The sequence below is a fragment of the Staurois parvus genome, unplaced genomic scaffold (genome assembly GCF_062004578.1).
Source record: "Staurois parvus isolate SC_StPar_1 unplaced genomic scaffold, SC_StPar_1.0 ptg000401l, whole genome shotgun sequence".
Classification (NCBI taxonomy): Eukaryota; Metazoa; Chordata; class Amphibia; order Anura; family Ranidae; genus Staurois; species Staurois parvus.
The window spans coordinates 4,346,929-4,359,125 of NW_028318197.1; the positions used below are offsets into that span (position 1 = coordinate 4,346,929).

Consider the following 12,197-nt stretch of genomic DNA (forward strand, 5'->3'; position numbering starts at 1 on the left):
ATGGTACATTAGTGTGCTACATACGCAGGTGGAGCACTTAATGCCTCTTTCTAGCTGGGAGAACTGGGTATATAGGAATGAGGACACCTTCTGAAAAAGAAAGCCTCATGCTGATTTCAAGGCTGTGAAGCCGGATGCATTCAGTCCCCAGTGTCTGATACCTCAACAACTTAGAAACATGTCTCAGAGTCTCCCAGAAGTCAGACTTCATATACAGTAAATGGGACACAGAGATCATGCTGCATCTGAGTACATAGTAAACTAGGCAATATGTTACATTCCTGATGAGATTTCCTGAAACTGCCTAATTATAGTATAAAACGTCATCCTAATAGGTCAAAAGGCTATTCTTTCATCTCTGAACACACAGAGCCCTAAATGCAAGTACATAGACTTTGAATACCATAGACTTTGACATGCTACAGGCAGTGGGGTTGGACCCTGCAGCTTTGCTTCCCGGGTGCACTAAAATGCTGGGCACAGGCTAAACATCTAGTGTGCATGTGGCCTAATAAGTAATTCAGAGACTGCCTTGCCATGCAATTACCTCTACCAATCAGAAAAAAAGATTGAACATAGCTTGACTAAAATGTGGGCATCTTTAGTATTGTTTTCTCCCTTTGCAACTAAGCAGGAGAAGCTTCTGAGACTAGACATCGTGTGATTCTGCTTGCATTCATGCTTGATACTGGTCCGTTCGGTTCGTTTGTAAGGAGCTTTACATAACAGGAAGTGAACTGCTATTTTTCAGGAGAAGTTCCAGACAAAAGGTGAATCTTTCAGGGTACTTCTAAGGCACAATGACCATTTACACAATATATGTTTCTTATTACAGAGCAAATCTTTACTTTCTAAATTCAGATAAACTTTAAAGTAATTTCAAATATTTTTGCTTCATTTAATAAAGCGAACAGCAATTTGTAAAGCATAACAACCCATAAAATCCCAGCAGTAATTATCTGTTATTGTTCTGACAGCTGTAAAATTGACTATTTACAGTGTTGGGTTATTAAAGTAGTGCTCCGCCTCCATACAGTATACCATAGTGGTGTCAACTAACACAAAATGGTAAAAACTGCAAACAATAAGTTAAGTTTTATTATTTCATAACATATACAGTATACTGATATTCAGATAACGATATAAAAAGAGAAATTTCACACTAGTGACCCATCTGCTATTACTATCTATAGCCCTTAGCTGGATAAGGTTTTACAAAGCTATAAATGTCTCTCACAAACATCAATGCTAGCTTAATGCTGCCATTTGAGTGACAATATCTTGGTTAGAGATGGCCTTCTGCTGCTAAAGCCTCGTACACACGATGAGAATATTGGACGAATGATTGTCTGTTTTTATTTTGCATGCTAGTCTCATATCGAAAATTAATTTACTAAAATTATGAAAATTCTCGTAAGACAGAATACAACTTTAAAAGTGATGTAATGTATTCTTTCAGTTCCGGGCATATGCTATCTTGGTTACTCTATTTTTTTCAGACGAATACTGTACTGATTAAATGAAAAACATTAGTTCTGGTATTGTACGAGAAAGACTTTTGTGCTTGTCCCTTCAGATAATTTTGCATGAACTGTCATGATCAGCTCTCTAAAGCTGTGTACTAACAAATATATTATAAGACAATCGCACCGAAAGCAGTATTTTTTGTCCAATTTTCTGAGCTATCTGCCTACAAACACAGATGGAAAAAAAGTTCCACACTGAGAAGAGTAACAGTAAAAGATAGCATGGAAGCACATGCCCTAAAGTGTAAACCACATTTATCTTTTAGCAGTTAAGGGATTTATAATTGGACTGGATACATTCATAATAAAGCAGTTTATATGAGTAAGTGTTTACATTTTAAAGAAAAAATAATGTAACTACTAAATAATTTTATTTAATAATGATTTGGGAAATACATGCATAATATATTCACCATTAATCAATTCACTACCCTGCCGCATTGCCACTAGAATCTCCAGCATTTAAAACCTACGGGTGTGACAGATGCCCATGTCTTCATCCTCTAGACATCCTCAGACATCCGACACACCTGTTGTGGATATTGAAGATTTCACAGGCCCCTTTCAAGTAGCAGGATAATAATGGACTGACCAGAGGTGCTAATAGCGAGTATTATACATGCATTTAGAAAAAAAAATAATATAGAGCTCCACAAGTGTCAGTCTGCCATGGAACTTCTGTGGATGATTTCTTTGGAATCAACTGGTGTTGTGAGGTAGCAGAAAAGGTAGGATCGTCTCCTGGTGGCTGCCGTGACTATTTAAAAACAATCCTGTGAATGACTGAAATACAAGTACCGTTAGCCTTTCCGGCAGATGGCTTGTAGTTCTGAATGGACTGTGGGGACACTGATGAATGGCCTTGTAGTTCATTCACATGCCCTGCAGCTTGTAAACAGTCAGCTCGTAACACGATACGGGCTGAAAGCTACAGGGCTTGTCTGCAGGAGTCTGGCATTTCACTGCTGATCCACTGATCACAGGTGCAATGCTTTCCAGGCTCCTTAGGGAAAAAAATAATACATGTACATTTTTTTTCCTGCAAAAATATGTGCACTTATTATTTCTTCTAAATAATAATAAAAAAAAATATCCTTTAAGGGCCAATTCACACCACAATTCCTGCATTCCGGATGTATTTCTGAATGCACATTTTTTATTGCAATCTGGTGAGTTTTTTTTTTTACACTGGAAACACTGTGCATGCATTTTTGACGCAGATTAAAAACGCACTGAACTGCATCAGGTGTGATCCAGCCCTAATTCACACATCACAAATTTACTCACAGATGCAGAAAAACATTGTTTGTTTAATGTTTTCTGATAAGGTTTAGAGCGGTATTAAACCCAAAACCAAAAATTGATTTTTATTGCAGCTTATAAATACTTAGATGTGATGGCTGCATCAGTGTTCGTTTTATTTACCCCTCTCTGTTTTCGCCTGGTGATCTGGCCAGTAACACACCTCCGCTATTAAAGTGCCTCCACTCTGGATGAAGAAGCACAGGGCTGCAGCATTGTAATTTGGGGGGGGGGGCTGTTAGATGTAGTAGCAGATTTGGATACACTGACAAATGGAAGAATAACTCCAGCTAACACTTTACAGTAACAGTTGTTTTTGTTGGATAAAGGTTTTACATAAATTAAAGCTGCTCATTGTAAGCATCCTTGTCGGTAGTAAATGGTTTGTCTCAATCCCCTAAACTGCTACATCTACAGGACAGCTTGTTCTGTTGAAAAACAACAGACATACTGGTCAGATCAGAAAAAAGTAACGAAAGAAGCCTAAAAAAAAAGAAAATAATGCAGCCTTCACATGATAATTACAGTATTATTGTAGTATAAACAAACATGATTTTACTTTTCAATCGCTGTAATAAACAAAAATCCTTGTCTACTTTTACGGCATACACAAAGGGGAATAAAACCCAACTAAATGGCCACTAGCAGAATTAAAACAAAATTAAAAAAAAAAAAAAAGACTGATTTTATTGGTGAGCAGAAATGACAGTTTAATTTCAGTTACCTCCCACCCAAGTCCTGCTACAAACTCTTCATACGCCTTGCTTCCGCAACTGTTAGACAGTATGGAGCACTTGTCTTCCTGTCCCTCAGCGATGTAAAACACTGCAATCTTGTGGGTTTCCCGACTGCAAAAAAAGAAAAAGTAATTTTATTTAAAGTGTTTAACATACATATACTGCATAAATCACAACTTTTAAATATAATAATACTTAAAGTGGTTATAAACTTCAGACATGAAATATGAACAAAGCATATCCATCTATAGTGCGTACGTGCCTCAATTAAGAGCACTAAGTGCTATTTCTGTCTGCTGCATCATTCCTATCAGCATGAATCACCTCTGACAACTTTTCCTAACACCAGGAGAAAAATAGTGACAGGGGAGGGAGCTCCAGTAGATTGACAGCCTCAGCTCTGTTCCGGTGAGCTGTATGAAGTGGGGTGTGCCTCTTCCCTCCAATTAGCTGTCAGAACTCTCCTCACTGAGCTCTGCAGTGTGTAATTTCAGCTCTCTGCCCCCTTTTTTTGTGAACTCTCAGACAAGCTTTATATATTAAGCACTTTGAATGGCCAAGACCTGTGATTAACAGGTGAGGCCGCCAATGACGGTGTGGGTAGGGCGTGCGCGTATATAACACGTGATTTTGGACACCCCTTCCGCCCTGTAGCAATATTTCTACTATATGGCGGGAAAGCAGTTAAGCTAAGTCAGTAATTGGGAAAAGATCATCTGTAGGGAGCCTACAGGCAATACTGGTGACTGCTCATTTGCCCTCTGTTGTTTTTGGGTGGCAGCTTCCGCAGTCGAGGTCATCTTTAATACATGTTTGTTTAATTAAAGCTTATATTTCTGTTGTAAATAGAATATGCCAGCAGATTCTTATATACTATATTGCTAAAAGTATTGGGACGTTTGCCTTTACAAGCACATGAACTTTAATGGCACCTCAGTCTTAGTCCGTAGGGTTCAATATTGAGTTGGCCCACCCTTTGCAGCTATATCAGTTTCAGCTCCTCTGAGAAAGCTGTCCACAAGGTTTAGGAGTGTGTCTATGGGTTTAACCATTCTTACAAAAGCGCATTTGTGAGGTCAGGCACTGATGTCGGACAAGAAGTCCTGGTTCGCAGTCTCCGCTCTAATTCATCCCAAAGGTGTTCTATCCTGTTGAGGTCAAAACTTTGTGCAGACCAGTCAAGTTCCTACACCCCAAACTCACTCATCCATGTCTTTATTGACCTTGCTTTGTGCAGTCATGTTGGAACAGGAAGGGGCCATCCCCAAACTGTTCCCACAAAGTTGAGAGCATGAAATTGTCCAAAATGTCTTGGTATGCTGATACCTTAACAGGTTCCTTCACAGGAACTAAGGTTCCAAGCCCAAACCCTGAAAAACACCTCACACCATAATACCCCCTCCACCAAACTTTACACAATGCAGGCAAGCCGTTCAAGTACCGTTCTTCTGGCAACCGCCAAACCCAGACACATCCATCGGATTGCCAGAGAAGCATGATTCGTCACTCCAGGAAATACATCTCCACTGCTCTAGAGTCCAGTGGTGGCATGCTTTATACCACTGCATCCGACGCTTTGCATCGCACTTGGTGATGTAAGGCTTGGATCCAGCTGCTCGGCCATGGAAACCCACTCTATAAGGCTCGCTATACACTGTTGTTGTGCTAATCTGAAGGCCACATGAAGTTTGGATGTCCTTAGCTACTGACTCTGCAGACCATTGGCGACTTCTGCGCACTGTGTGCTTCAGCATTCGCTGACCCCGCTCTGTCATTCTACGTGGCCTACCACTTCATGGCTGAGTTGCTGTTCTTCCCAGTTGCTTCCACTTTGTTATAATGCCACTAACAGTTGACAGTGGAATATTTAATAGCAAGGAAATTTCACGGATGGACTTTTTGCACAAGTGGCATGCTTGAATTCACTGAGCTCCTGAGAATGAACCATCCTTTCACAATTGTTTGTAGAAGCAGTCTACATGCCTAGGTGCTTGATTTATACACCTGTGGAAATGGAGGTGATTGGAACAGCTGAATCCAATTATTTGGAGGTGTCCCAATACTTTTGGCAATATAGTGTATAATTTACTAGAAGTATGATGGACAGTATGTATCTCTGTACCCGAAACCTTGCCTACACCCACATGCCAAACCATAACAAGAAGCTTTCACTCTTGCTTCTGCTTTCATCGTTTATTTCAAACTATAGGAAAAGCAACAGTGTATCGCTTGGTTTTATTACGGCTAAATCTGAAGTTCCAGCATAGAGATCTCACTGCCCTCCAGAGGTAAAAGAATCCAGTGAGAGATTCAAGCCACCATTATGTAACATGGAACAGGATTTGGCACTGCTGGAAGATTGGTCACAAAAGTGGAAATTGAAGTTTAATGTTTCTAAATGTAAAATAATTCACCTAGGGAAAAAGAATCCCTTGAGAGAGTAAAACACTGGAGGTACAGTGTTGGCCAGCACTTTAGAGGAAAAGGACTTGGGGGCACTTATTTCAGATGATTGCAAAATGAGCAGTGTGGCCAGGCAGTGGGGAAAGCAGATAGAATTCTAGCATGCATCACTAGAGGGGTCACCAGCAGAAGGAAGGAGGTCCAGATTCCTCTACATAGATCTTTAGCTAGACCTAATTTAGAATACTGTGTCCAGTTCTGGAGACCTCACTTGCAAAAAGATAAGATAGAACGAGTCCACAGACAGGTAACAAAAATGGTGAAAGGTCTGGGGGATAAAATGTATCAAGGGCGACTTCGGGAACTTAATATGTAGTCTGGAGGAAAGAAGGAAAAGGGAAGATACGATTGAAACCTTTAAATACATCAAGGAGGTGAATAAGGTTCAGGAGGGCAGTATTTTCAACACAAAATCAAAATCAAGAACACGGGGACATGACCTTAAACTAACTGGAAGAAAGTCCAAAACTAATCTCAGAAAGTACTATTTTACTGAAAGAGTAGTTGATGCTTGGAATAAACTTCCAGAAGAGGTAGTGAGCCAGTCAACAGCTTCAAACATGCTTGGGACAAAACAAACAAAATGCCCACCCCCCAAACAAAAAAAAAAACACAAAACACACACACACTCGATGGACCATTTAAGTCTCTTTCTGCCGTCACTTTTCTATGTTTCATTATCCACTAATGAATTATATTTTGTTGTACTGAAGCATTTAGAGAAGTAAAAATATATTCAGTCATATTTACAAAAAAATTAACATCACATTTCTAATAGATAAATAAATTGTGGCATGCACTCCTGTGACCTGAAGCCCGCCGTTGGCTGACTTCACTCAGCCGGTCCAGGCTGGGGAAAGATCCCAACTTCAAAGTCGGGATCCACCCCAGAGTCTGGAGTGCCACCTGGCTCAGCCTCTCAGTGAAGTGCTGGGAACCTGAGTCAGCCGCTTCCTACCCTTCCACAGCCCAGCGCTCCTGGGGGGCTGAGCAAACAGCGGTGACTGACAGTCCCGCTCTCTGCTCGGAGCGGCTGTGAGAACTCAGCGATCATGTGAGCACTGAGTTCTCACCTTTAGAGCTAGCAGTGGACAGATGCAGCTTGGGATCGATGCTGCTGCATCCACCTAGGTAAATATAAATAGGGGGGAAAAAGCCCTACTTCTCTTTTATAGGGAATGAATAGTGGCTTTTTATATGTTCATTATGGTTACTTTTTAATTAGGTAAATATAAGAAATCCACTTGAGCGACAGAAGATTTTAACCCCTCCATGACCAGGCCATTTCTTTCCTGTATACAGCACTGCGCTTATTTAACTGATAAATTGCATGGTCATGACACGCTGTACTCAAATAAAATTTATATAATTATTTTTCACAGAAATAGAGATTTCTTTTGGTGGTACTTGATCACTACTGGGTTTTTAATTTTTTACGATATAAACAGAAAAAGACCAAAAATTTAGAAAAAAACAAAAACATTTTTTTTTACTCTCTGCTATAAAACATATCCAATAAAGTTTTACTGCTACAGGGTGGCTCTCCTGTGCAAAATCACATAAAAAAAGTTATTTTGCACCTCCACCACGCAGGGGGCGTGAGAGACTGTAAAGCTGGGTGCAATAAAAGGCCCTTGAGACAACAGGTCGGGCCAATACGGCAGGGCCCATGGCCCGTCTACTGCCATCTTCACTATGTCTGCATACCAGGCCCTCCTGGGACAGTCCGGAGCAATCAGTATCACCGGAATAGACTCCTCCCGAACCCTGCGTAAGAGACACGGCAGAAGCTGGATCGAAGGAAAGGCATAAATCAGTGAGAACTGGGTCCAAGGAATCATTAAGGCATCTACCCTTGCCATGCGAGGGTCCCTAACCCTGGACACAAAAAGACTGACCTTGCTGTTTAACTTGGATGCACCCCCTCAAAGAGGTATCGAAGGATACCTCTTTGCCTTCAAACTGCAAACCTAGTTCCTCAGGGTGCAACGTTTCTCTGGAGGCAGAAATACCTTTGCCTGAACAGTGTGTCTAGGACTATCCCCAAATACTCCAGGCTCTGCACTCGCTCCAGGGCCGACTTCTTGAGGCTGAGCACCCAGCCCAGCTATTCCAGGCTCTGAAAATGCTGAGCCCCTACCGCAGAAATCTTTGGTGAGGAATGAATATTGGTACATGTAGGTATGCATCCTTGATGTCTATAGACGATAAAAAAATATCCCTCCTGTAGTGAGGCCACTATTGACCGAACCGATTCCATATGAAAGAATTGGACATTTAGGAACTGATTTAGCCACTTGAGGTCCAAAATCGGCCTTACATTCCCATTTGGTTTTGGAACTATAAACAGGTTTGAATAAAACCCCTGAAACCTTTCACCCACTAGATCCTCCGTGATTATTCTTTGAGCCAATAGGCAATCGAGTGCATGAAATAAAGCTCTTCTTTTCTCTGGATTTATTGGTACATTTGATCTTAGAAACCGGGGAGAGGGTAATACCCACAATTCCAATCCGTATGCCAAAGAAATCATGGAAAAGACCCATTTGTCTTGGATTAGAGCCCTCCATGCGGCCACAAAATTCAAAAGCCTTCCCCCCACCCAAACAGTTGGGGAGGGCCCTTCATAAGGAGGCAGATTTTGGATCTGTCTTAGACAACTTTTTCACCCAGTGTTTCCTTGGGTTTTGATTCTGAGATCTACCCCTGGAGGCTGGGACCTGTGTGTGGCGAAATGACTGCCTGGTAAATGAGGGCCCAGCAACCAAAGCCCCTGACATCTTAAAAGAAGAGTGTTTGGATTTTCTCTGATAAGAGGGACAAGCGAAAAATCTGCTGAATTGAATCCTTAAGAGTATCAACCGTGAAACAAAAAGCAAGTGGAACATCCTCCAAATCCTTAGCCGAATATTGCCCCTGCACTGATGGTCTTCTAATCCGTTGCTTGACACGGTCAGAAAGACTAATGCTAAGGCAAATGCTAATAGCAGCCACAGCTGGCTATTCAGCAGAACCTGCCAGGGAGAAGGAGGCCTTAGGGAGGGACTCCACCTTCTTATCCAGCTGGTTCCTTAAAAACTTGTACATTATCCACAGGACACGTTAAAGATTTATTCAGGGTTGAAATCGCTGCATCCACTAGAGGCAACCCCCATTTCTTTTTTTTTCTATGGGGTACAAAACAGAAAACCTCTTTGGTGGAACAAAAACCCTCTCTGGGTGATCCCAGTCAGCATACATAATTTGCTCCAAAAGAGGATGTACCAGAAAGGCCTGAGTACTCTGTGAAGGTTTCAAAGAGCCCAGAGAAGAATAAGTAATCTCAGAGGTTACTATCAGAGGTAGCCTGAATCTAGACCTTACCATATCAGTAAGGTCTTGGACTAAAATTCTCCGAGACTGGGAGGCAGAGACATCCTGCTTCTCCTCAGGCTGTGACTCCTCAGATAGAATTTCTACTGTCTGACCTTCCTCCAGCTCTTCTTCATTCCTGCTCCAGGATTGGTGGTTCTAGTGACAGGGGTCTATCCCGCTTCTTAGTGCCTTGAGAAACTGATGCAATCATCCCAGCGATCTTCGAAACCCGCTAAGGCTGAATCAAGATCCTCCTTCGTTACATATGCTGAGGCTGAAACAAAACGTTCTGTGCTCTAGGACTCAAAACAAGAGTGGAAAGGTGAAAGGATTCCTTGAAACAGTTCCACAAATGCATGGAAGGTTCTGAAGCGCTAAAATAAGGCTGGGGAAGCCCGACCAAAACTGTGAAGTGAAGCAAAAAGAAAGCGCACACTAACCTTGCGCATTACCTCCGTAAACTATGAATTTATTAACTAAAAAATATATATACTCACAAACAAGGAAGTATAACAAGCATAAACAGATCCTCAAGGGAAATTGAAGTGTAGAGCCAGTGTAAGTCACATCATGAGGGCTCCTGCACTGCTCCCGTCCGGCCATTTATGTACATGGGCCAGACGGGAAGTGGTTAAATATGAATTAAACATTGTTTTCAGTTTGTGATGCTTAGATACGGTTAAAGCAATATTAAACCCCAAAGCAAATATATATTATTTTGCATCTTTAAATATTTTTAGATGTGATGGCTGCATTAAATTTTTTTTCTAGGCTTTCTTTCCTTTATTTTCACCTGGTGATCTGGCCAGTACCGTAAGTCTACTGTTTTTCACAGAACAAGCTGTCCTGCAGATGTAGCAGTTAATTCAGTTTTGGACAACCTGTCTACCACTGATAGGGGTGCTTACAATTGTCAGCTTTTATTCATTTATGTAAAACCTTTAACCCGATAGAAAAATACCTATTGCTGTAACTGCTTACAAAAAGTATTAGTTGGAGTTCAGCTTCAATTTGTTAGTGCAGCTAAATTTGCAAGTATATCTACCCCCTCCCCATCCCCCAGACTGATAATGCTGCTGTCCAAAGGTGTTCACCCAGAGTGTAGGCACCCTAGTGTAGGGGGTGTGTTACTTGCAGGAACACCAGGTGAAAACAAAGGGAAAGCCCAAAAAAACTAATGCACCCACGACATCCAATGATTGGTAAGCAGCAATATATTACTTGTTTGATTTTGATTTTAACAGAGTGGTTCCTGGGGCAGGGCTAAGCTTTTACATGAAATGTTATTTGTACATAGCTTTATTTGCCTATTGGTTCTGAATTTACTAGTGGTTTTTGAAACTTGCTCATTCATTTATATATTCAGTTGAATTGGCCAGATTTTCTTTGAACACCACCTATAATTACCACAAGAATTTGGTTATTTGACAATTGGTATAAAGAAAGGTCTAATATGCATGGCCTACTTTACACAAATGCCGTCTGTTTCTATATTCAGTCAATGTGCTGTTTTATATCTATGCGAGTGACTTTAAAGGCACCTCCAAGCCAATGATGTGCCACATATAAAACTTGCATCTTTATAAAGAGACTGATGGTTATAGCAAGCACAGCAGGACACTCATTCAATAATTGCCTTTTTCTTCATCTAGCCAATGTAAATCTATAAATTCCTGACGTTTGCCTACCTCAATTGTCTTCCAATTAAATTATCACAGGGATTCTCTTCACCTAATTCAATTTCTCCCCTTGCAGTATTAATCAACATCTCTGCTTAACAACAGCGTGCTTTGGGTCTCTTGGGACCGTAACATTTCCACAGAACATGTGTCTGAGAAATAATTTGTTGTACAAGATGATCATAGAGCAACCAATGGCATTTGATCTGTACTGTCATTGCATTTTGGTAGTACATGTGCAGCAGGTTCAGCGGTGACATTTTTAACAGCAGTAAAATGGAAATGGTATATTGAAAAACACCTTTCAGGTAATGTCAGGCTGGCCGTTAATTTACTAAATTCTCTAAAAGACCCTCATCATTACTGTGCTCCTATAACATGTTAAATAACCAACTAAACTGCAATATTTTTAAACCTCCCAATAAGTCCTATAGACTGTGCTTTCTTTACCACTTGACTTCCAGAAGGTTTTATGTCCTTCACGACCAGGACGTTTTTTTGCTATTCAGCACTCTGCTTTAACTTACAATTGCTCAGTCATGCAACACTGTATCCAAATGAAATTCAGATAATTTTCTTCACATAAATAGAGCTTTATTTTGGTGGTATTTAATCACCACTTGGTTTTTGTAATTTTTTTCTAAATGAACGCAAAAAATTACAATTTTGTAAAAAAAAAACCCCCACAATCTTCTTAGTTAATGGTTATAACATTTTGCAAACAAATAATCTTTCTTCATACATTTAGGCCAAAATGAATGTAGTCTGCTACATTTCTTTCACAAAAAAATAACCCAATTCAGTGTATTTTATTAAGTCTGTGTGAAAGTTATAAAGTCTACAGACTATGGTATGTATATTTGAAAACTGATCAATCCTGATGTACTGATTGCCCATCTCATTTCTTAAAGCTCTAAAATGGCAAGTAAATTACAGTACAAATATCCCTACATGACCCCTTTTTGGAAAGTAGACAGTCCAAGGTATTTAGTAAGAGCCATGGCAAGTTTTTTTGAAGTTGTAATTTTTTTGTCACAGTTTTTTTGGAAAATGAAGAAATAAAATAAAATTTGATTTTCTTTTCCACATTTTTTTTTTATATACTGTTGCCAGTGCAGTACAGTATCATCATATGA

At 40.3% G+C, this 12,197-nt stretch overlaps 1 protein-coding gene across 4 annotated transcripts in view; it reads right to left on the reverse strand.

Annotated features, from left to right (window-relative positions):
• Positions 1-12,197, reverse strand: part of RALGAPA2 (Ral GTPase activating protein catalytic subunit alpha 2) — a 489,478-nt gene that overhangs the window by 169,574 nt on the left and 307,707 nt on the right. For all 4 annotated transcript variants that reach the window (XR_016314086.1, XM_089686528.1, XM_089686527.1 and 1 more), the window contains one exon: positions 3,553-3,676. Coding sequence is in view for 3 of the 4 variants with exons in the window: in XM_089686528.1 (XP_089542654.1) it covers positions 3,553-3,676 (124 nt within the window). In the remaining variant the exon portion in view is untranslated. The remainder of the gene's footprint in view (positions 1-3,552; positions 3,677-12,197) is intronic.